This window comes from Scardinius erythrophthalmus, assembly GCF_964197995.2.
Source record: "Scardinius erythrophthalmus genome assembly, chromosome: 2".
NCBI lineage: Eukaryota > Metazoa > Chordata > Actinopteri > Cypriniformes > Leuciscidae > Scardinius > Scardinius erythrophthalmus.
This window is the reverse complement of record NC_138222.1, coordinates 30,979,522-31,004,306: the sequence shown is the minus strand read 5'-3', so window position 1 is coordinate 31,004,306 and position 24,785 is coordinate 30,979,522. Positions and strand designations below refer to the sequence as shown.

At 36.3% G+C, this 24,785-nt stretch overlaps 4 protein-coding genes across 6 annotated transcripts; 2 read left to right on the top strand and 2 right to left on the bottom strand.

Moving 5' to 3' along the window:
* Window positions 1-2,052: 2,052 nt before the first annotated feature.
* On the bottom strand, window positions 2,053-4,253 carry LOC308681196 (protein C19orf12 homolog; the record flags this gene model as incomplete). Its single annotated transcript, XM_081349861.1, has 3 exons — window positions 2,053-3,297; window positions 3,634-3,824; window positions 4,147-4,253. The coding sequence occupies 3 exons, from the start codon at window positions 4,251-4,253 to the stop codon at window positions 3,017-3,019; spliced, it is 579 nt and encodes a 192-aa protein (XP_081205987.1). The 3' UTR covers window positions 2,053-3,016.
* Window positions 4,254-5,415: 1,162 nt separating this feature from the next.
* LOC308686923 (tumor protein p53-inducible nuclear protein 2) lies at window positions 5,416-11,555 on the top strand. 2 transcript variants are annotated; one of them, XR_014029657.1, is made up of 5 exons: window positions 5,416-5,549; window positions 6,868-7,032; window positions 8,198-8,333; window positions 9,051-9,342; window positions 9,879-11,555. XR_014029657.1 is itself a non-coding variant. In XM_081359032.1 (4 exons), exons 2-4 carry the CDS (start codon window positions 6,903-6,905, stop codon window positions 9,277-9,279), a joined length of 495 nt encoding a protein of 164 aa, XP_081215158.1. In that variant the 5' UTR covers window positions 5,416-5,549; window positions 6,868-6,902; the 3' UTR covers window positions 9,280-9,847. The 2 variants fall into 2 exon arrangements, 1 of the variants encoding a protein (XP_081215158.1); XM_081359032.1 differs by lacking the exon at window positions 9,879-11,555 and having other exon boundaries at window positions 9,051-9,847.
* On the top strand, window positions 9,272-24,546 carry ccne1 (cyclin E1). Of its 2 annotated transcripts, XM_081359030.1 has the most exons (13): window positions 9,272-9,342; window positions 9,879-10,007; window positions 17,353-17,406; window positions 17,534-17,621; window positions 17,714-17,776; window positions 18,668-18,831; window positions 18,979-19,114; window positions 21,752-21,898; window positions 22,055-22,150; window positions 22,255-22,389; window positions 23,223-23,334; window positions 23,435-23,592; window positions 23,790-24,546. In XM_081359030.1, the coding sequence occupies exons 3-13, from the start codon at window positions 17,390-17,392 to the stop codon at window positions 23,904-23,906; spliced, it is 1,233 nt and encodes a 410-aa protein (XP_081215156.1). In that variant the 5' UTR covers window positions 9,272-9,342; window positions 9,879-10,007; window positions 17,353-17,389; the 3' UTR covers window positions 23,907-24,546. The 2 variants fall into 2 exon arrangements, with proteins under 2 accessions (XP_081215156.1, XP_081215155.1); XM_081359029.1 differs by lacking the exons at window positions 9,272-9,342; window positions 9,879-10,007 and adding an exon at window positions 16,520-16,884.
* LOC308686922 (uncharacterized protein F13E9.13, mitochondrial) lies at window positions 9,835-16,617 on the bottom strand. The gene is made up of 6 exons (XM_081359031.1): window positions 15,928-16,617; window positions 15,775-15,857; window positions 12,463-12,643; window positions 12,214-12,364; window positions 11,968-12,095; window positions 9,835-10,078 (listed from the first exon to the last, which is right to left on the bottom strand). Exons 1-6 carry the CDS (start codon window positions 15,998-16,000, stop codon window positions 9,888-9,890), a joined length of 807 nt encoding a protein of 268 aa, XP_081215157.1. The 5' UTR covers window positions 16,001-16,617; the 3' UTR covers window positions 9,835-9,887.
* Window positions 24,547-24,785: the final 239 nt, after the last annotated feature.

The following is a 24,785-nucleotide window of genomic DNA, read 5'->3' as shown; positions in this document are numbered from 1 at the left end:
AATACATTGTGCTATTATACATTTATCACAGTGTTATAATACATTGTCTTATAATACCTTTATTACAGTGTAATAATACATTGTGCTATTATACCTTTATTACAGTGTAATGATACATTGTCTTTTAATACCTTTATTACAGTGTAATAATGCATTGTGTTATCATAGATTTATTACAATGTAATAATACATTGTGTTATTATACATTTATTACAGTGTAATAATACATTTATTTCAGTGTAATAATGCATTGTGTAATTATAGCTTTATTACAGTGTAATAATACATTGTGTTATTATTAGTGCTGTCAAAGTTAGCGTGTTAATAACGCGTTAACGCAAAATCATATTAATGGCACAATTTTTTTTAATGGCTGATCAACGCAGCGCATATTTTCTTTGACCCGTGGCCCAACCCCTAGTTCAAGAAATGGAGGTACACAGTCTTGCCAATTTAGCGACATTGCAGACCCCTTTAGCCATTTTTTCCCTTCAAAAAAGCGCCCAAACCTTATTTAGTTTCTGAGAATCGCCGGTACTGCTCTCCCAGCACGCGCGCGCACCTCTCTCTCTCTCTCTCTGCGTCTCGTATCTTTAATTCAGTTAAACACAGATATTATGTTGCTTCTCTAATTTTACATGCAAGTATAGCCGAAATCACAACACAAATATTGTCTTTATCTTATGTGTATTTGATTTCATCAGACGACGGCTCGATTATCAGGATTTTTGTGCAGATTAACGTCTTGGAAGGGAGAGCTGATTATGTTTATTGGGTTGCATTTCAGTCACTATTTCATATTCATTCCGTTGTTTGACAAAAGAAACAGTAAAATATACCAATGAAAACAGTTTTATTCAGAATTTAGCTTCATTAAAATGGGCACAGAGACAGACAAACTAATGTAATAATAAATAATAAATGTACATTTAGCATTTTCAGAAGAGCTGCCCTGTCATGCAAAAATCTAAGCATGTTTGTGTTAGTAAATTGCTCAGTGCAAAGAAAGAGAATAATTAGAATCTGGTATTTCTTTGTTCTTTCTAGATGTGTCTAATAGACATGAACAAGTTCTTTGAAAAACATCTATGACCTTTGAAACATGTCTTGTCTTCATGCTCTATGTTGACTATGGTTTCAATAATAAACATACATTTGCATAAAGCATCCATATTTATCCATGCCCATGTTGATTTAGAGTATTACAAACTTGAAAAGTTTTAATTTAAGGTACATTTAGAACAAATAAAAAATGTGCGATGAATTCATAACAATCATAACAATCATAACAATCGTGCGATTAATCGCTATTAAATTTTTTTATCGATTGACAGCCCTAGTTATTATACCTTTATTACAATGTAATACATTGTGTAATTATACCTTTATTACAGTGTAATATAAATGTGTAATTATACCTTTATTAAAGTGTGATAATACCTTTATTACAGTGAAATTATACATTGATCACCACATTTCTCAACACATTAAGTCATTTTACGATGCGATAAGGGCTCCCCCTCCCTACAAAAGCCTAACATTATATGTTATACGTCGTAGTTATATATATAATATGATAATATAATATATATATGTAGTTTTTTAGTAGTTTTTTAGATAGTGAATATTTATATTGTTTGAAAATATTTCTATTTTGAATAAATCCTGTTCTTTTTAACTGTTTATTCATCAGTGAATCCAGCTTTGCATCAAAGAAATAAATTAAATTTTAAAGTATATTAAAATAGAAAACCATTATCTTAAATTGTATTAAAATTTCACAATATTTATTTATTTTTCCAGATTTTTTTCATCAAATAAATGCAGGCTTGATGAGTATTAGATACTTCTATCAAAAACATAACAAATAGTAACGTGTTTCAAACTTTTGACTGGTACTGTATATATGAGAAATAAAAGTTTATTGGTTTAAACTCCATATAATTTACTAATGATACAAAATATAATTAGTAAAACATCAAAAATGAATAAAATAATAATCCATCCCAAAGATGAGATATATATTTATTAGAGAATATATTTAGCCACAGAAACGTTACATGCGCTTTATTAGATTAACCTGCATTATACAGACATGGTTTAAATGGCACTGGTATAGAAAGAGAGAAGAAGAAGATTAAAGGAGAACTCCGGTCAATTTTAACATTGAGCTCATTTTTTTGTACATTTGGAGTGCTGTCAATACAGAGAACAACGACAAAAATCGGTGTTGCCTACACCGAGTTATTCTATTTTTAAAATTTGCACCCTATTGACTTCAATGGGGCAAGTAGTAAGCCTGCTTTTAGGCTCTTAACATCCTTGATGTGTCATTACAAGTGCACAGAAAATGTGAGTGATTCCTTCCGAGTGAACACGGGTGAATCTGACTGCAGTAGATGTTAGAGATATTAATAAAAATGAAGTTAATTCAGCCAGCGCTCATACCTCTATTTACAGCCTGTTTTCGGTGGAAGGCCATAGTAATCGATTGTCGAGTTCACGCGCATGATCATAGGCACTAAACCTATGCGCGTGAACTCGACAATCGATTACTATGGCCTTCCACCGAAAACAGGATGTAAACAGAGGTACGAGCGCTGGCTGAATTAACTTAATTTTTATTAATATCTCTAACATCTACTGCAGTCAGATTCACCCGTGTTCACTCGGAAGGAATCACTCACATTTTCTGTGCACTTGTAATGACACTTAAAGGATGTTAAGAGGCTAAAAAGCAGGCTTACTACTTGCCCCATTGAAGTCAATAGGGTGCACATTTTAAAAATAGAATAACTCGGTGTAGGCAACACCGATTTTTGTCGTTGTTCTCTGTATTGACAGCACTCCAAATGTACAAAAAAATGAGCTCAATGTTAAAATTGACCGGAGTTCTCCTTTAAGAGGAGCCTGAACAGGAGTTGCAGAAAAACATGAACATGAGTACAAAAGCAACAGGATTATATCGAATACATAACCAAACAGGACCAGGACCTGGAAACCCTGGCTGTTGACATTAACCCTTTAGTGGTAATTTTTCATACTGCACTTCGGCCTTGAGCTCTTTCGTGGCATAATAGAGTATAGCAGCAAACACTCGTTCTTGCAGAGCGGCACTGCCCATAACCACAGCAATGAGGCTTGTGACGTCTGTCCAGTCCAGTGTGCCCAGTGCAGCCATGACATCAGAGTACAGTTTCTCCCTATATTTAGGAGGCAGCTCCATGATGATCTCAGGAAGAGGTTTGAACTGACCACTGGTCATCCAAGTTCCCATGAGACCTCCCAAAGTACCACCTAGAGTAATATATCAACAGATTCATACGCAGAACATGATTAATTTATCTGGTTATATTAAAGCTCTACTTATAAAGCTTAATAATAGTGTTAAACTTAAAAAATATTAGGGCTATCAAAAGATTAAAATAAGTAATCTTGTGTTTATAATACATGTCTATAATATAATATACAAAGTCCTATGTGTTTTTAACTCTTTTTTTTTGGTGTTGATGGTGTCGCCTTAGTGAAAGGGCAGCGAGAAAAAAAGATAAATTCAAGATAATATTACACCACCCTATGATGAAAGTAGATGAAAGTTCGTGGATTGCATGGGAAACAGAGGCATGATCCTACCAACAGCTATCCCGGCCGGGCCTCCAACCATTCCCCCGACAAAAGCCCCTCCACCAGCCGCCGCAGCTCCCTTTCCAGAGCTCTTCACCGCTGCTTTCATCTCCCTGCTGGCCGAGACCTCACAGCAAAGCTGCATAACGTCATCCACTCGCCCGCTCATGGTGATGATGTCAACAGAAAAATAATTCCCCCTTAAATCAGAAGAGTTGAAACACATTTCAAATGATTTCATGATAGCAAATATTATTACAGACAGTAGCCTCCTACATATTTATATTTCACAATCTGCAATTGAATAATGGGAAAATAATAGAAACTAAGATTACTCTTATAGGACAATTGTGAGATATTCAACATATTATCTTAAAAAACTAAAATAATTATTTTAAAACGAAACAAAGTCTATTTCATTGACTATACTGTTATCATTTTGACACTTAGGATACGTAATGTGGATTAATATGATAACAAAAATTGAACTGCATTAATGCAACTCGATTTTAAAGAGCTTACCTTTTGTTCTTTAAAGAGGAGCTGTAGCAGACGCCTGTTACAGTCACTTTGGGTGAAATCAGAGTGGGATTGCTCAAGTTACTTGCACAATTCTGCAGTCTGCTCATCTGATGTGGAGCCGAGGCGATTGCCTTCCTCTCGCTTTAATTTGTGTTATCATTATATCAGTATGAAAACACGACACGTGAGGCATCTCACACTAAGATTGGAACATCCTGTAGATTAGTTTATGCATTTACTCTTCAAGATCCACTCAGATTACTGTGGGCCTTTATAGCCTAAATCATTTGAAAATATAATGTTTATCATAATTGATAAACAGATAAACGAGTAAAATAAGCAACTAATTGGCAAAGGTTATTCAAAACTGTCCCATACTGTTTTAAACTCTAAGTTCCACATTAAAGGGACAGTTCACCCTAAAATTCTGTCATGATTTTCTCACCCTCAATTTGTTCCAAACATGTAATGAGTTCCTTTCTGTTGACACAGAAGATATTTTAAAGAGTGTTAGTAACCAGACTGCACCCACTGACTTCCAGTATATTTTTAGAAGTCAATGGGAGCTGTCAACTCTCTGGTTAACATTATTCTTCTAAACAAAGAAACTCATACAGATTTGGCACAACTTTTGGGTGAGCAAATGATGACAGAATTTTCAGTTTTTGGTGAACTATCGCTTTAAGTCACACTTTTTAACAACTTCTGTCCCCTTGAAGGGTGGTATGTGACTTAAAGGGATAGTTCACAAACAATAAAATAAACAACAGGAGCAAAAGGGTGATGCAATAAAGTAAAATTTGATCAAAAACATTATAAAATGAGAATTTTGAAATTAAATGGGGATTGGTGATGGGGATTGCATAATAATTTTGAACAAGCAAATTATCACAATAAATGAATGCACTAATGTCTGTGTTTTCAGTTAGTTGGTTAAAACAACTGCTCTTAGGCTACTTGACACTAATTTACAGGTATATTAGATTAGTTGAGCGCTAAAGAAAAAGAGTAACAGACTTGTGCATTTCACTTGTGTTTTATATTATCAGTCGATTTGACATGTGAGCAGTTAGGAGATAAAAATCTTCCAATCAGCGTCTGTGGCTTTTAATAGATGCATGTTTTTCTAAAGTATTGTATATGAAAGCCTATCTGTGTGAACACCTGTGAGACTTCCGATGTAAACAAGAACGAGTGTCATGTAGCTTACGAATGCAGTTGACGCCCCGCCTCATGGGTGGAGCTTGTTGACGTCAGGTCGAGTACAGTCAATAACAAGGGGGAGGAGCCTCGGGCACATAAACAAGTCCACACTGTGTACACCAACGGCAGCGACTACAACACAATTTAGATCAAGCAGAGGCATTTAAGCTGCAAAAACGACGTTTCTGACAGCCAATAAGGTGGGCTAAACTAAACTTGTTATTCAGTTTTACCGCATCTTTTTGAAATGTCAAATTTGTGAATGTGTTTTGTTTCTTCGTAGCCTATAACAGAAAGCTAATTGTTTTGTAACGTTAGGCTGTTTAAACACTCAAATCTATTTAGACGGTTTATTAGTTTATCCCTTGAAAATGTCTGAAAGAGAATATAATATATAACCTATACAAAAAAGCAGTTTGCCTATTATTATTGTGTTGTTCCTTTATATCATTCGTTTTTTCGATAATCCGAAGAAACAATAATTGTTGTTATTATTGTTGTGTTTATGGTAGAGCAACTTCAGTTGCTTTAAAAAAAAGTACAGTACATTCAGTGCTTGACTGTTAAGTCTAGATGCTTTACATGGTCAGGGCTACAGCTGATCACTCCTTCCTGTCCCACACTGACGTATATTGGGGATAATTTTAGGATATTCAAAAATAAACATCAGTGTTGAAAGTAGGCTAGCTTGAACTGATAAATATATATATACACATTAATATACACATTATTAATAATAAACATTATTACTAGCATAAAGAAACCAGCGTTTCTTTTCTTTAGAAAGAGTTAAAAATAATTTAATTGTCAAACAAAAATAATCATCACTAATAGGCTATTTCATATAACGTTTAACTGTAGCCTATTTAAAAGGAAGCTACAAATAAATCTTTTTTTTTTTTTTTTTTTTTTTTTTTTTTAAATGTTATGCTGGTGTGTACAAACAAGTTATTTTTGTAATGGGGATGCAATTCAAACCTGTAGAAAAAAAAAAATAATCAGTCCTGCGTCTGTACAGTGGGCTCTCAGAATTCAGTTTGCAATTTATTTATTTATTTCTTAATTTGCCTTTAGCAGAGTAGGCCGACATGCCTGGACATATCTGATCCTGTACAAGAGTCTACTGATGATCTGAATCATATATGAATTTAGTAAAAAAATAAATAAATAAAGAAGCTAAATTTAGAAAATAATTCCAGACAGTGTTAAAAATAAGTGATCTGTGTAAAGGAACACCATGTCTCAGTTCAACCAGCTGGTACATATCAAGTGCATCAGCTGCACCAGGCTAGCAGAACATGACCTTACACTTATTGTTACATAAGGCTGTCTAAATTGACACCTGAAACATTATGCACGTTACTTTCCACCAACAGCTTATATAAACAGCAACAGCAGATATTTGCATGCTAAATATGCTCATTACAAAATCTTTTAGGATTGCAAAGGGAAAATATTGCAATGGAGGTCGATTCCTCTAGAGGGCAACATAACTCTTTATTGATTTTTTTTTAACAGGTAGCAGTCTGGCTGAGGCTAAGCCATAACAGAAAATGATCAGCAGAATCCTTGCACAGCTGGTGGGAAGAGAAGAGAAGGACAGTGATGTTGCAGAGGAAACTGATAACTGTGCAAACCTCCTTGAGTTTGATGATGGAGAATGGGTTATCATAAAGATACATGGTAACCAATTATTGATAAAAGTTAACTTTTGTCAGTTCAGTAACTCTTCTATTGATGTTAATAGTAATCACATCTTATAACGCTTAAAGTGTGAGAGTCATTACATACATTTCTAGTTACCAGTGGTTCTCAACCATTAGGCCAGGGCCCATTAGGGGGCCTCAACAAACTTCCAAGGGGGCCTTAATATGACTTTATTATTTAAAATAAGACAAAACGAGCATTAAAATAAGCTAAAGCAATTAAAAAAACTAAATATTTTTATGGGGATGGGGGACCTTGAAGTCAAAAAGGTTGAGATCCACTATAATAAACGATAGAGACTGGGGCAGTTCACTGAACACACATTGACCTTTTGTAACATTTTAAAAGCATGTCATGTTGGCGCAGTGTATGGGGTAAACTGTCAAAGAAGCAATTGGCCATTAAACAGCAATTAAAACAGTAAAACAATTACTGTTAACGTTAACAAAAAATGCAAAGGTTAACATTAGTCAAGATAAATTGTAATAAATAAATTATATAAACGTGTAATGTTTAAAAAACGTGACAAATAAATACCCTTGTACAGAGCAGTTAGGATCAGTTCAGTTTCAATTAAAATCAACCTTCATTATCTTGAATGCATGCTAGTGTGGTTGTATTGTGTTCAGTTCTTTATCCTACAGCTATAGCAAAAATGTATAGAAATGTTCATAATAAATTCCACTGACAGAGACTTATAGGCCTGGTTTCACAGAGAGGGCTAAGATTAAACCAGGATCAGACCTTAGTACAATTAGGACATTTAAGTAGCTTTTATTAAAGTGCCTTAGAAAAAAACATTACTGTCGTGCATATCGAGACAAAACAATGGCACTGACACATTTTCAAATATGACTTCAGTTAAGACAGCTGAAACATGCATTTTAGTTTGAGACTAGGCTTAAGCCTTGTCCGTGAAACCGAAGGACAGTTACTGAGATATCATCTTTGTGGCAAACATCCCTGTGAGACAACTATAGCCTCAGTATCCCTTATTGTATAGGTTACTCATTGGGCCTGTGCAAGAAAAGAAAAGAAAAATTAGCCCCATGAATGTAGGTGCCGCCAACTGCTTTGAATCATGCCTAATTGGATCATTAGTAATGTTGTTGACTTAAAGTAATTTATGCTTCCTGTGCAGAGAATCAGTCACTTGGCTCAGCTGACACAAACATTCTCGAGAACCTGTTAATCGAGCACCCCAGCATGTCCGTGTACCAGATGAGGCCCGATCAGGGAGACCTCGGTTCGGATGAAGAAACAGAGGATGTGGCTAGGTAAGTTTAAAGACAATTAGGCATTTTCAACTAGAATCATTTATTCAGCTAGAATCGAGCTAATATTGATTATTTAAGCTACTTAACATGTTAGGTGTTTAATATGCGATAAGATTTGTAATGCTTTTAAAAGAAGTATCTTATTTCAAAAAGGCTGCAGATCAAAAATACAGTTAAACAGTAATATCGTGCACCTAATTTTACAGTGCACACACTTTCAATGTACTTACCCACAAAAGTAGATCAAGAGTAGTGTAAGGTAACCCTTTAGGGGTTATAACCGTGTGTCTTTACTACAGCAAGCACATAATATCTTGTCAATTAGAACTGTAAAATAAAGAGCTACCAATATTGTGAAATATTATTACAAATTTAAAATAATCGGTTTCTATTTTAATATATTTTAAAATGTAATTTATTCCTGTGATGGTGAAGTTGAATTTTCAGCATCATTACTCCAGTCTTCAGCGTTACATGATCCTTCAGAAATCATTCTTATATGCTGATTTGCTGCTCAAAAACATTTATCATTATCAATGTTGAAAATGTTTGCTGCTTAATATTATAATATAAACCAAATTATTATTATTATTTTTATATATATATATATATATATAAAGAAACCACGTCCATTGATGTCACATGGACATGTAACCTATATTCTCAAGTTGTAACTGTGGTTATGTTGGCTTGTGATTTGTCAATCTACCCCTTTAGGCCAGTGCCAGTCAGCCGTCACGTTTCTTGGCGGTTAGCAGCATGGGGCAGCCCCTTGCCCTGCAGCACCATCCTGCTCTCAGTGCAGCGTGCCAGAATCTATAATGAGCACCGGAAGCTGACCCGCGGCGCCCTCAACAGGCAAAACCTCGCAAGAACACGCTATTCACCTTCTGAGCGCCGTTATGGCTACTTCAAACAGCCCGCTCAGCGCCTGTGCAACAACTGAGAAAGATCAATTGCATCTGAAACCACTGAACAGGATTTGATGAGTGAATAGTGGTTTAAGGGGGTATGTTTGCAAATGATGACATGAAGCCATTCCCCTGTAAGACTAGGATGGATTAAGAAAATGTTTTATTACATGCAGTGTGGTATTATTATCTTCAGGAAGAATTCTCACTGACAGTGTGACACTGAAATAACTCTGAAAAGCATAAGTTACAAAATTACAAGTAATTTGCATTATTAGTCCTTTAGTACTTTAAAGTTTTTAAGCTATGTAATGATGTTTGAGTGCTTCTATTTTAGCTTTGCTGTGACTGGTGCATGTATATTAAAAGAAAGAAGAAAAAAAAACAATTCAGTGTTGAAGATTGTACTGTATCAAGTATTAATGTGAAATTGTATCTTAATGTTACTCACATGACAAAGCGATATGTTTTGATTTACTGTGATTATTTGACTTTGTATATGTAAATGCCTTTTTGGTGTTGCTTTTTTATCTTCATGAATATATATATATATATATGATAAAACTTTTTAAAAAGTGAAAAATAAATATTGTATCTTCACAATTGCTCTTATTTTTTTTTTGTGCCACTTTAGTCACAACTGTCACTCCCGAAGTGTGTGCATCTTCCCCATGAACCTTTTGATTCTCTCAGCATCCACACCGTTTGCCCAGTGGCCTCCTTTCTTGAAATGGGAGCCGATGATCATGGCGCTTGCTTGAAGGTATTGCTCCACGTTATCATGTGTTACTCCAGAACCGATGAGAACAGGGATCCGTACAGACTGCGTGACCTCTGTTAAAACAAATAGGACTCAAAACATGAATGTGAGGACATATTTCTGCTACATGCATGCATAAAAATACAAAAACATGTTGTTCCTTCATTGTAATGAGTATTTTGGCAGACTGTGCATCATCCTCCCATCTGACAGCTTCAAGGAAGGCAATAGGCACAAGTCCAAAGTAGGCAGCAGGGCAGTAGCAGACTAGACTGGGCCTGGTTTTTCATGCCTATGTTTACAGCCTTCCATGATCACTAGCCATCTGGAAGTGGGATTTAAAATAGCTGGAAGTGCTGGTGTCTATGTTAGCCCCTACAAGGCCATTGGTTTTGGGGCAGGGCAGGAAGCAGGCCATCTGCCCACACGGGGCAGTCGCCAGGGCCAGGAGACTGCGCAGCATCCTCTCTTTCCAAAGGACACCACTATCTTTAAGCACTCACACACATGGCTGCATGGGCTCCATTAGATATTAGAAGCAGATTGACTTCTAAATTAGCAGATTTACCTTTGAATAGGACTGAACGCAGAGAGTGTCACATAAGTGTACCGTTTTAACACTAATGATTCCTGGACTTTACACAAACATGTAACCTTGGACAATTGGGGTCTGTAAGATTTTGTCCCTCAAGTCTCTTATGCTGACCAAGGCTACACAAAAAAACAGTAATACCGTGAAACTGAAATATTATTACAATTTAAAATATCAGTTTTTAGTTTTAATATATTTATAGTTTTATTTATTCCTGTGATGGCAAAGCTGAATTTTCAGCACCAGTCTTCAGTGTTGCATGATCCTTCAAAAATCATTCTATAATGCAGATTTGCTGCTCAAGAAACATTTATTATCATTATCAATGATAAAAAAACAGTAGTGCTGCTTAATATTACTGTGAAAACATTGATACTTTTTTTTCAGGATTCTTTTATGAATAGAAAGTTAAAAAAACAGCATTTATTTGAATGTTTTTACTGTCTTTTTTGTGTAAAAGTGTGAATAAAAGTATTAATTTTCTTTAAAAGCATGTGTAGTAAAGGAAAACAAGAAAAACAAAAGGCTAAAGTCCTGTTAACTCAAACATCATGCTAGTCACATATATCACATTTTAATTCAGACAGTTTTCCTGTATAATAAACTAATCCCTAACAGATGATGTTAACATAAGTACATTTCTAGTTAGCAGTGAGGCTAGATTGATTTTATTTTGTGAGATGTTAGGAAGCTGCAGAATGTCAGGATGACTTATGAGATGGCTGGTTTATACTGAAGCACATTAAAGTTGAGTTACTCAAACATGCATACATAAGCATAATAAAAATTGATCACAGTATAGCTCTAGTACTATTCACCAAACACAAAAGGTACACTACCGTTTCAAAATTTTGAGGTCAAGAATACGTTTATTCAGCAAAGACTTTAACCTGATCAAGACATTCATAATGTTACAAAAGATTTTTATTTCAAATTAATTTCATATTCATCAAATAATCAAAAAACAAAAAATGTTTCTACAATATAATTAAGCAGTACAACTATTTTCAACATTGATAATAAGAAGAAATGTTTCTTGAGCAGCAAATTAGCATATTAGAATGATTTCTGATGCTGAAAACTCAGCTTTGCCATCACAGGAGTAAATTGCATTTAAAATATATTAAAATATTTTAGCTATAATATTTGAATATTATTGAATAATATTGAATATTGTAATAATATTTCACAATATTACTGTTTTACTGTATTTTTTTTAAAAGTCTTGTTACCGACTAAGAGGACATATTGGATAGCATAATATCTTAAAAATTGACTTAATGATACACTGAAGACTAAGTATAGACATTAAAAAATAAAAAATATACACAGCACTTTTACACAGTAAGACTAAAGTATATTCAGACTCACCCCTCAGTTCCTCTGGATCAGCCTGTGCTCCAGTGGCAGTTCCTGTGACGATGACTCCATCAGAGAGGAAGAACTCTGCAGCTTGGGCTGTCTCAGCTATGCTCACATCTGAAGTCAGGGCATGAGCACTGTAACATTATCAAATATATCACACAATGAAACAGAAACCACCACACTGTGTTGTGCCTCTGTTCGAGCTCTGTGGTCAACCAGCACGTAATGCACTCTGACTCAGATCACTGATACCTGTGCTTCTTCTTGATGTCTGTGAAGATCTGAATGTGCTCTGCTCCGATGTGTCTGCGGTAGCGCAGCAGCTCGCCAGCGCAAGCGTTTAACAGGCCTTCGTCTGCAACATGTGAGAACACAAACCCCTCTGCACGGATAAAATCCAGCCCTGTGGAGGGGCAGAGGTTAATATTCATCAAATGTCTTGTCAGAGAATACCTCGGTTTGAAATGGCATTCATGAGAGCTTGTACAGTCATGTGAACACCTGAGGCCAGGGCAACAGCCAGTGCTGATTGGTTTGCAGCTGAGAGAATCTGAACACCGAGCGGCCAAGATGGATAACGTCCTCTGACTGCGGCACACACAGCTGTCATTGATGCGCACACTTCTGGACCCACCTCAAGGGTGTATGGAACATCATGCATGTTTTCAATGATCAGCCCATCCTGTCATACAGAGAATGATCTGAAATGAGCATTCAGGCATTGAGCACACTGACCAGAAACATATCTGACAAAAGAGAAATCTAAAATCTGATAACATTTACCAAATGGACTGGTTTGATGATGTAATTTTGTTCAGTCACATTTAAAAGAAAATGGAAAAATATCTCCTATTGAATGCTGGTTATGACCCTTGCAGGCACCCGTACTGGAAAGAAGCTATTAGAAATCCGAAGACTGATCTGACTTGTTTAAGAATCTGATTCAGGTCTTATTTTATGTCATTAAATAATGACGTGCTACTTGACTCTAAATGCAACATTCCAACAAAGCCATGTGTATTTCTCGACTACAATTTTTAAATATTTACTGTAATTAATTTCAAGTTCATGATAAGGGCGACCACAACTATACTGACGTTTACACCAACGGACAATTAACATTGTTTATTATAGCTGCCCACTGCAGTCTGAGCTTTAAAGTCCCCATGGTATCAAAATTGAAGTTTTTTGGCTTTTAGTATGAATGCCTTACTGTCATCTATAAGCTAGTGTGCTCCAAAACAATGACACAATTTGCATTTAGAAGATATAAGCATTCAAAACTTACAGTCTCTCACTTCCGCCAATGGATCAGTGTGATTTTGATGACATCACTCTGCACTTCAGCTTCTCAACAGATTTTCTGTCCAATCAAATGCTCTCTAGAATCTAAAGCGTCCCGTCCCCTACATGATAGACACTGAAGCTGCCAATATTAACCAACTGCAGAACCGCAGAACCATACGTCATAGCAGTGTGAGGATGACAGCGCCAGCCTAACAGTCTGATGCCGGAAGTGGGTGGGGTAAAAGCATCTAAGGGGTGGAGATGGGTAGGTTTAGGGGTGGGTTTAGGGATCAGGGGGTGGAGATGGGTAGGTTTAGGGGTCAGGGGGTGGAGATGGGTAGATTTAGGGGTGGGTTTAGGGATCAGGGGGTGGAGATGGGTAGGTTTAGGGGTCAGGGGGTGGAGATGGGTAGGTTTAGGGGTCAGGGGGTGGAGATGGGTAGGTTTAGGTATGGTATGTGTAAGGTGGATATGTATGGTATGCAGTTCCGGCATCAGACTGTTAGGCTGGCGCTGTCGTCCTCACACTGCTATGACGTATGGTTCTGCGGTTCTGCAGTCAGACCTATCTCGAAGCTGCGACTAAAATCAGTCACTTGTTCACACGTTTACCATTTTCACATGGTGAATGGCACATAGTGCACTATATGGGGACAGGGAACAATTCAGACAGTGTGAATATGCTTTCCATGGGGCGAATCAGTTTAGTGTTAGGAGAATAGGCGCAGAGCGCACACAGTCTGCTCACATATGCGCGAGTCGGCGCATACCAGAAAACATATCGGACCCATTTGAATTCCTTACAGAATACTATATTTAAAAGCGATAAGGAGATTACGTGGACAAAACGGTTAGAGACTGCAGAAAACTGCAGCTTTACCGAACTCAACGGCTCTGGCCGAACTGTAATACAAACTAAACGCTATTGGTTATTTTAAAAAGGGGGAGGAGCTGATCAATGTATCACCCTGTCTTCCTGTTTCAGTGGAAATTACATTGATATCGTTCCCCTGTGTCGTTATCGTTATAGTGATTTCTCATAAACACGATTATTATAATTATGGAACATTATGCTAATAAGCAATTAATCGGTTCACTTCAAATGTTTTCGAGTCATTACGAATCAGACATGTCGGATAGGCCTACTACACTTTTAAAATTAATTGTCTTAAAAATGTCCTTAATAATCCCTCTTCACTTTGGAATATTATCCCTAATTATATTTTCTCTAAAGTTGGTGGCCTGAATTTTCTCCTACTTTGTAACTATAATGTTACAAAGATCCCTGTCAAACTTTCACATTTTAAGAAGCAGATGCTCTTGGCATGGTCCCTAATATACAAACATAACTTTTCTCAGCACAGATATTACTTATTGAACAATAAGGATATTCTCTACAAGAATAAATCACTTTTCTTTGACAACTGGTTCAAAAACGACTTTTTTTTTTTTTTTTTTTTTTTAGTTGGACAGCTTTTTAATTCACAGGGCATACTTTATAACTATTTCGATTATTTACGGAAATATAAAATTCCTATAACTGCTAATGAATATACTAGTGTTTTCAATGCAATTCCCTCTGGAGTGTCTTTTATGTTGCTAGGTTCGACATTTCCATGGCCATGTATTTACTCTTTGAACCTAATTGACACAGTGATCGGAAATGTATGCTTTTCTATAGAGCAAAACATTTTTTTTTTTTATAAAATTAGAGCTCTCTTCCAGAGAGAGATATCAACGATTCCTTATGTAATACCATACTGGAATAATAATATAATATAATATAATATAATATAATATAATATAATATAATATAATATAATATAATATAATAAAAAAATATAAAAATATCTTATTTGAGATCTTATTAATATTTTATTATTTCATCTTTCTGTTTTAAAGATGTTTTCTTTTGAGTTTTTTACTACTCAAAAGAGAAAACAGGACAATATTACATAATTAATTTGTGTTTACTACATAAAAAAGAACGTAGCCTACTGGCTCTAAACCTCTCTTTTCTAGACAAGTACATGTAAACTATCCAAAGCTCTGGTAATCCCAAAGCAGTGAAAACTGTATCTCCATATTCATCCTTTTTGTCCTCTTTTTGTCCTATTTGGTATAAATTTATTGAAGTGTTCTTGTTTTTTGTTACCCTGGAAACTTATTTATGTCTGTGTATATTTTTGTTGTTTCCATATTTATCTGTATTGGTTTAATGGTTTGTAATGTTTAAAAATAAATAAATAAAAATCAGTATGTCGGAGATGATTCTCGGTTCAATGATTCAGATGACTCGAGAACCGGTCGGACCGGTTCATGAATCGTTCAAACCGATGCCAGGCATAAAAGATTCGACACTAGTAATTCATTGATAAGATCCGATTTAAAATAATGATTCGTTCGCGAATCAATTGCACCGCTAACAATAAGGCGATTATTGTTATGTTAGAAAGAGCGAGATTATTATAATTCTACACAAAGACATATATGCTAATGATACCCTTAACTTTATTGAGCACATACAAGTCCTGCGTGGTGGTAAATTTCCGCCTCTCGACATGCCTCCTCTGTGATCTCCGAGAGAGTAGCGCGGTTCAAGGGGGTTCCTGTAAAAGAAAATAAATTAAAAGTTCAGTCTTTCTTATGTTAAGTTTGTTCTCCCGTCAAATGCGTTACCTGGCAAGGCTCGGACGTGAATCATGCCAATGACATTTGATTTTAAGCGTCCGAAAAGATTTAAAAACTTCATTTCTTAAGCCAACAAAAAAACAGATTTGTGTACTTTTTGATGGTCATGTGACTGGTCAAAGGTTAACTGACAGAAGTGTGGATCTAATAACATCCAAGCTACATATGAATCATCTGAACATGTAAAAGATACACCTCTGATAATATTTTAAAACGCTGCTGTATATTGCAGTTTTGTGTATTTCTAATGGGGGCGCCAGTCAAATACTCTGAAACTGATTTGCCTGCGTTAACCTAATAGCAGCAACTGTAACAAAATAATGCGTTATCAGCTTGACAACACTTGAGATGTCAAACGGCCATCAGAGTACCACCAAAAACATTCAACTTCACGTCTCGCTAACACTACAGCGCGACTACATCCATCTATTTAACATGATCACTGGGATTGTTTACTTCTCGAGCCTGCTAGCCATGTGCTCAACGCACTTCCGCTACCTCAATGCTGTGACGTCACCAAACACACGCCTCATTTTGCCGGCAAAATTTTCATGTTTCTAAACGTTTTTTTTTTTTTAGCATTATATGTTTGAATAATAACGCCTGGATATCGCACGCTCGCTCCGTGTCGGTGTCAATCACACTACACAGCGGCATTGATCGCACTGCTTCGCGTTTGTTATAACGTTAGCAGAGCGGGCATTTTAAATGACCCGCGTTGACGGCCCCTTTTAACGACTGCTGGCGGGTTATAAGACAAGGCGCAAAATTACTGGCGCCAGCTCAGAGCGAGCGGACTGCGGAACACATCACAGCTTAGCCATATGCTCCCTGCTTACAGACTATTTGATCAGTTTTTCTAAATGATGCCTTGTGTCACACCATCCTAACTTGTGCTTTTGAGGATATCCGTGGAGAGAACGTATTTTCAGAGAGCATATTAAGGTATGCTACATGCATTGCACGTTTTGGTTATTGTTAAAGATCGATAAAAGTGACATCAGATAAGTAAGATGCATTCCAAAGGGTTTGGGGAAGCAAACTTTTCAATGTTGGATTGCCGAGACTTTGGGTTCTGTTGCTAGAGCGGGCTCAATGAAACGAGAAATAATGATTGGCTCGGCCATTTTCTGACTCCCTTGGGTTGAGCAATGCAAACGTGTAGTTTTGTTAAAAAAATACTGGAAATATCGGCGTGCACTTGGTTTACTTTGAAAATATAGACTTTAAAGTGCACACACCTGTGGTTTTGAAGTGGTCGGTTGTGTTTTTCGTGTAGTTTTGACCTCTTGAACATTGTGCCCGGTTCTACTTCCCCGCGCCCAAAGCGCATTGTGAAGATTTACATGATGGGGGTTGGGATTAAAAGCCACAAATCGGACATTTTTGTAAAGTAACACTTATATCTTTTAGGCTCTCGACAAGCAACAAGGTTACACGCGTGGATACCATGCCAAGCAAGAAAGTGTAAGTTTCTCTTTCGTGTCTTTTTATGGCAGTTTTGACCATCAGTGTGCATGCATGGAAAGTTGGCCCAGTTAGTCACAGCGTTTCAGGACAATGTGGAAATGTAACTATCATTTTTTCGACGCAGGCTACGGACAGAGCAGATTCACACTACAGATGAAGCTCCTAAAACCAATTCTGTGCGTCCCAGGAAGAGGAAAGCAGACGTGGCTATTGTAAGGAAGCTATTCAACTTTGTATAATGCGCCTATATTAAAAAACATAATGAGTGATGAAGTCTCTGACAGTTTTGTTTTTGAATTCACAGCATTTACAAGATCTAGATGAGGAAATCACAGAGATGACCAGAAAGAAACCATGTGCATCCCAGGTATGAATGAACCCTGACTGTTGTGTGTATAATATCCATAGGCCTCACCAGGCATCTCATATCACTTTTATTTCTTATGTCTTTTCTGTGGATCGCAAAATGGTGTATGAGACTTATGGTATAAAATGTGCTGAAATTATTCATGTATACAGAGACATCGAATCTAATTTTAAGGTCATAAATATGTCTTGATCACAAATTATTTCCCAAAAATATTTATATTTTTTAAAGATGCACACATTTACTCAAATTTGTATGCCTTATGTTAAAAGTGCATATTTGTTAAGAATTACATGAATCGTGTAAATGATTCGCCCTATATTTTCACTTCAGAGTGAAATTTGACAAAAGTTTAGAAGGTTATTACATTTGGTTGTTTAACATTTCTATCATAAAACAGTTGCCAAATATTATTTAGCTACTTCTGTCACTCTTCCTCTGGTAAAAACTCTGGCTAATGCATGTTCAGTATCTGTGAACCGCAATGGCTGCAGCCTTTGATGTAATTTTGACATTAGCAAGCACTGTTAGACCACTGAGGCAGACCAGCCTATAAATGTAATATTTCAAACTTTTGTAATCATATCAACAAACAGAGCAGCATCAAGAATGTTACATATTGGAGGAGTTTGTCCCTCTCAATGTCTACAGTGGTTGGTTGCATAGTTATCATTGTTGTCTATGCCACTTTAGTGTTGTGAGTGAGTGGTTAGGGTAAATGTCATGGCTTGAATTTACACAGGAAGCTTTTTTGTGCCACTGAAGGTCCTTTTCAAAATGCCTTTTGAAGCCTGTCGTAGTTGCAGAGGGCGGGCTTTTGTATTTGTTTATATCCGTTAGAGTTTACTTTTTTTTTTTCTTCTTCTTTTCTCATCTTGTCCTCTTGCTCAGGCCTGCTGGAATCCTGACACTGGTTACACAAGCCCATGCAGGCGGATCCCCACACCTGATGAAGTCGAGGAACCGGTTGCTGTTGGCAGCATGGGATTCACGCAGTACGTCTCCGAAAGCATTTTCATCACCCCCACGCGCTCTACCCCTCTGCCAGCCCTCTGGTGAGATTTATGACTTTCCAAACTGCAGATTGACATTTCATACAAGTTATTATATTGGCAAACATTAAGTCAAGACACTTTTGTTGATATATACAGCATATGGATGTACATGAAAAAGTTAACACTTTCCGCTGTAATTTCTCACAGCTGGGCAAGCAAAGATGATGTGTGGAACAACCTGCTTCGAAAAGACAAACTTTACTTGCGAGATACCCACGTTATGGAGAGACATCCAAATCTCCAACCCAAAATGAGAGCGATTCTGCTGGATTGGCTAATGGAGGTTTGTAATCATTGTTGAACCATTCACACGTCTTAATCTAATCTCATTAAGAGGGGTGGGGACACCACAAGTTCCTTCATTCTTGTCTAAACCTCAAGTTGTTTACAAAGGCTGTTCCTCTAGTTCTCAGGTTTTCTTGTAATTAAAAGCTAACTGCAAGTAGAGCCCAAAGTACTCTTGAATTTCTATGTGACTGCTTCATCCGTTTGATAGTGTGTGTGAGCAGAGGCGATCGACAAATGCACACTAGAATGTTTCATATTAGTAAAGTGTCTGCAGCATTTTTCTCCAGAAATTAAAACGTAAAATATATTTTCGGTGTAAACCACAGTTTCCTGTATCTCTCAAACAAGCACTCGTCAATGTCGCAGTTTATTGTTGTTGCCGTTTCTAGAAGTTTGTTTTTCCATCTCATTCATTTATATTCAAGGCGTATGTGCGAGCTGAGTGTGCAGGGTATACGCGGTTAGAGAAATCTGGCTGTGTTCATACAGTACACGCGTGCTGTGCTGACGATGACATTTACCTTACACTGGTGGTGTAACTGTACTCATGGTCTGTCGGTTCGGCACGCATGTGTACCAAACAAATGAGTTTTAACCACTGCATGTGCAAAAGATCTGCATGTGCGGAGCTTAATTTGAAACTCTGATATTGGATGGGGAAATTACCGTTAATTTCAATATGTTGTTGTGAACGCATCTGAAAACTCAATCCTGGAGGGCCACTGTCCTGTAGAGTTTAGCTCCAACCCTGATACAACTCACCTGCATGTAGCCTTCTAGTAATCCGGAAGACATTGATCAGCTGGTTCAGGTGTGTTTGATTGGGGTTGGAGCTAAACTCTGCGGGACAGCGGCCCTCCTGGACCAAGTTTGCCCATGCCTGTGTTAGGGCCATTTGCTGAAATTGTTAGATTTCACTCGCCACTGATTGAGTTGTTAGCTGTGAATAAGTTTAGCACAGAAATATTTGTTTTCACTTCCCTACATTTGAACACTGACTGAGCGCTTGAAAGTTTCACTCTTTGAATTTAAAGCGCACTATTCATATTCCTATTCATATCAATGGATGCGCAACGTATTTGACGCACCGAAAACTGTAATGTGAAGGCGCCTGGCTCACTGTCTCTAGGCTAGGAGTGTTCTGCATTTCTTACACACGCAGAGAGAGAGAGAGTCTTAAATACCACAAAGAATTTTTCTTTTTTTCTTTCTTCATTTGGAATTATTCAGATTTACAGAACAAGTAGAAGCCACTGCCGGTTCCTTCGGTAGTGGGCAGGAATAATGCACAAGCGGCAATCTCATTGGCTAGCACTCATCTATTACCGTCTGCATTTTGTTTTCACTAAATCAGTTTGTGCTAACTCTGACAATGTTATAATTAATTAGGAGCCCAGCAGCTTTTTAGCAGTAGTAGTATTTTATTATTTTACAGAAACACTGAAAAATCAATAATGTCAAGCTTTACCAACCCCATGAGTTCTATCATAAAAAGTTCAAGCTTTTTTGACTCTTTTGTTAAACAGTGTAGGCCTAGTTGTTGTTCTTTTAAATAGGTGGGAAAAGTACACAATTCAATTTATCCTAAACATGTTTACATAACAGAGGTGGGAGTTTTTTTTTTTTTTTTTTTTTTTTTTTTTTTTTTTTTTTATATAGACATGGTCATTACAGAAGGTTAATCTATGCATGAATTGTGCTAGATGTGTTTTTTTTATATATATAATTTTTTTTTTTACTTGTTGATATAGCTTTATTATTTGAAACCCTATTTAAATAAACTTAACACATGTTTTTAGAAGTAGCTGGTTATAATAAACCTCACATAAGTGAGCAGAGACATCAAGACAAGTCTCTTACCTGACGCTTATATTAAAATGGGCAGTCTTCAAGGTATTGATACTCTTATTGCATTTGCATATTTTCACATTTCTACGTATATTCCAAATAAATACATCTTTACCAAAAAAGGTCAGTCTTCACAGTTTCTGCAATTTACCTCTATTATTTTTTTTTTTATTTTTTATTTTTTTTTTTTTTGGTCTGTCGGATACCATTCATATTGAAATGACAGCATGCGAAAGAGTGGTGTGCAAACGGTAGCTTGGGTTGGTCAAACACTTAAGGATAAGCATTCGTATAATACGATATCGGCATTCACATTGGGAGGGGATTCGATTTCTCAGAGGAATGCTGAGTTTACTGAAAAACTAGGTAATTTGCCCTAGAATTTCCCCCACCTGTAACGAAAAACAAACATACCGAACAGTTAATTTGAAATGGAGGTCCTTACTGAGCTGTAATTGATGTACTGCTACACTTCTGTCACACACACTGATATATATATATATGTATGTAAAATATATATATATATATATGTATATGTATATATATATATATATATATATATATATATATATATATATATATATATATATATATATATATATATATATATATATATATATATATATATATATATATATATATATATATATATATATATATATATATATATATATATATATATATATATATATATATATATATATAATTATTTTTTTTTTTTTTTTTGCATTATCACTAAAATGTGTAATGGTGATCTTTGACACTGACATCTACTGTCTTTTAGGTTTGTGAGGTGTACAAGTTACACAGAGAAACGTTTTACTTGGGTCAGGACTACTTCGATCGCTTCATGGCCACACAAGAGAATGTTCTTAAAACAACACTACAGCTTGTAGGCATCTCATGTCTCTTCATAGCTGCCAAAATGGAGGTAAGTTTTACTTTCAGTTGCCCTTGTACTTCAGCCTGAACTTTTGATAAGGACTGTAATATCCTATCAGTGTATTTCCATGTTTTAAGAACATTTCAAAGTTAAGGTGCAGCACTTGAACTTGGAATGTAATGAGACATTATGTTCTTTTCCAAGGAAATTTACCCTCCTAAAGTGCATCAGTTTGCTTACGTCACTGATGGGGCCTGCTCTGAGGATGACATTCTTAACATGGAAATTATCATCATGAAGGTAGATTATCATCTTCTAGCCTCAGTACTGTGCCTAAACCTGCAGCCCTGCTGCTTATATGGTGTCGTGGCCTACTGAACTCCATATTTGTTGTTGTTCTTCAGGAGTTGAATTGGAGTTTGAGTCCTTTAACCCCAGTAGCTTGGCTCAACATCTACATGCAGATGGCCTATCTAAAGGAAACTGCTGAAGTTCTCATAGCCCAGTACCCACAGGCTACATTTGCACAGATTGCAGAGGTAAGACTTCACAATTAATCGTGTTAAAATCACAATATGGTGTCTGACTATATTTACCGCAAAAAAGCTGTGATTCTGCATGTGTCGTGTCCTGTAGTGAGGCCTGGCACTCTTTTGTTTTCTACTACACATACCGCAGGTGTACACTGTGTTTATGATTGTATCTTTCTCAAAGCTGCTCCTGATATATGAATGCACTCTTTCCATTTTTTGGGGGGGCTTTTCTGTGAAAATATGCTTTAAAGGCATACTTGTCTAATCAAAAACTAAAAAATTGTTTACTTACATTTTTTCGTTCTTCTGTGGAACACAAGATATTTTGAAGTGTTTTTTTTTTTTTTTACCTAAATCATACAGGTTTGGAATGACATGAATGTAAGTAATGACAAGTTTTGGGTGAACTATTCCTTTAGGAACACTGCTTTCATATTCTTGTGATTTCACTACAAGTTACTATATAAATGTAATGAAATAAAACTGAATAAGAGATTGTATCTTTTTACCAGAATTAAAAACCTATAAGAACATATTAAAAAGTACTGAGAACAACACATAAATTCCATGGTCTTTTTTTCGTTTTTCGTCAAAGGTGTTGCGAGTTGAATGTTAAGGATTGTTACAGCAAAACATTATTTGTATGGTAATTCTAATAATCTAGTATATAAACTGGCTAGAGACAAAAAGCGTCCCTAGTAATACTTCCTTGCTTAAAGGTTTTGCATAAATGTTGAACCGAGCTGATGTTTCAGGCAGTTTTTTTTTTTTTTCTGAGCAGATGTCTCTTTCTTTACTTAAGATTTAGTATCTTATTTTGTCCTTGTCTTTTTGTGTAGCTCTTGGATCTGTGTGTACTGGATGCAAGAAGCCTGGAGTTCTCTTACAGCCTCCTCGCAGCTTCTGCACTCTTCCACTTCTCTTCTCTAGAGCTAGTGATGAAAGTTTCAGGTATGATTCTTTTATTTTTTATTTCTTCTCGATAGCTTTATTAAATGGAGCATGTATATTACAACATGTAAATTACAAATATGTATATATTTTGTTCTAGGGCTGAAGTGGTGTGATTTGGAGGAGTGTGTGAGATGGATGGTCCCTTTCGCCATGTCTATTCGTGAAGCAGGCAGCTCAGCCCTCAAGACATTCAAAGGAATAGCAGAAGATGACATGCACAATATCCAGACCCATGTGGCTTACTTGGAATGGCTGGTAAGTTTTTACATTTGAAGGCCACAACTTAATTTTCTCAGGCCAGTTTTATATATGCACACTCGCACGCACAATCAACTTGGGCTTCAACACTACTGTCTGACTAAAGAATTGTGCATGCATTTGCCCAACCACAACATTTGTTTCTTTCATTTCCTCTTGCCTAAAGTTTTCTCGTTTCTTTTCTTGTTCTTCAGGGGAAGGCGCACTCATATCAGCTAGTGGACATCGAGAGCAGCCAGAGGTCTCCGATTCCCTCTGGAGTGCTCACACCTCCACACAGCAGCGAGAAGCCTGAGAACACAGTCTCCTGACTTCATGTATGGAATAGGACACATCCCTGACCGATGATTTGAATTGAAAATCAACAAATGAATGGCATTACAGGACAAACCCAGCTATTAGTTCACATGCGTTGGCATAAGACTCAAAAGACCAAAAATGTCTAATGCTTGTTTCTTTCTTCTTACGAGACTTGAAAGACAGACTTTTTTTTTTTTTTTTTTTTAATGGTCCAAAGGGTCTATGTTTTGTTTTATTTTATTTTTTTTAGTTTGCAAATGTAGACTACCTGCCAAAATCTCAGAGCTGTAACTGGCTCTGGTTGCTGCTAAAAGAGGGTGGGACTGGAGCAGATGGGAAGATGACCACAGAGATCCCCACACAAATATGGGCATGGGTTTCTGTTGCTCAGATTGCCATTTGGACCAGCAAAATCCTGACAGGTTGTCACGGGGACTCAAGTCTCCACTGCCATAAAGGACCAGAGAAATCACCAGCTTCAGAAGCTTGGACTCTGATTTTATATTTAAGATTTTTGCTTCCTGTGTGTTTGTAACCAAATTTTACCATTCACTTTTTATAGGGTATGTTTTTAAATGAGATGCTGCTACATTTCTCTATATCATATGTCTAAATAAAGCCACTGTCTCAGACAGTTTTTATGATTACCATACTTATTTGTTTCTTGATGTTAATACTACTCAACATATATATATATAAATTTTTTTTTTTTTATATATATAAAATCTTTTATATATGGACCCTATTTTATATTATATTCTAAAATACTTTTTATATTTTAAAATAACCTTTTGTGAAAATCGTTTTTAACATTTCTATATGAGAAGAATGAGCAACCAAAGAGATGATGCATTACCAAAAAAAAAAAAAAAAGTGCTTTAGATGACAAC

Coding starts and splice junctions, on each gene's coding strand:
- LOC308686923 (XM_081359032.1), top strand. CDS start 6,903: ATGATCAGCAGAATCCTTGCACAGCTGGTGGGAAGAGAAGAGAAGGAC. Junction 7,033..8,197: donor GGTTATCATAAAGATACATG/GTAACCAATTAT, acceptor CTTCCTGTGCAG/AGAATCAGTCACTTGGCTCA. Junction 8,334..9,050: donor GAAACAGAGGATGTGGCTAG/GTAAGTTTAAAG, acceptor CTACCCCTTTAG/GCCAGTGCCAGTCAGCCGTC.
- LOC308686922 (XM_081359031.1), bottom strand. CDS start 16,000: ATGAAGTTTTTAAATCTTTTCGGACGCTTAAAATCAAATGTCATTGGC. Junction 15,858..15,927: donor TCACGTCCGAGCCTTGCCAG/GTAACGCATTTG, acceptor TTTCTTTTACAG/GAACCCCCTTGAACCGCGCT. Junction 12,096..12,213: donor GACATCAAGAAGAAGCACAG/GTATCAGTGATC, acceptor ATAATGTTACAG/TGCTCATGCCCTGACTTCAG.
- ccne1 (XM_081359030.1), top strand. Junction 17,622..17,713: donor GGAAAGCAGACGTGGCTATT/GTAAGGAAGCTA, acceptor TTGAATTCACAG/CATTTACAAGATCTAGATGA. Junction 17,777..18,667: donor AGAAACCATGTGCATCCCAG/GTATGAATGAAC, acceptor CCTCTTGCTCAG/GCCTGCTGGAATCCTGACAC.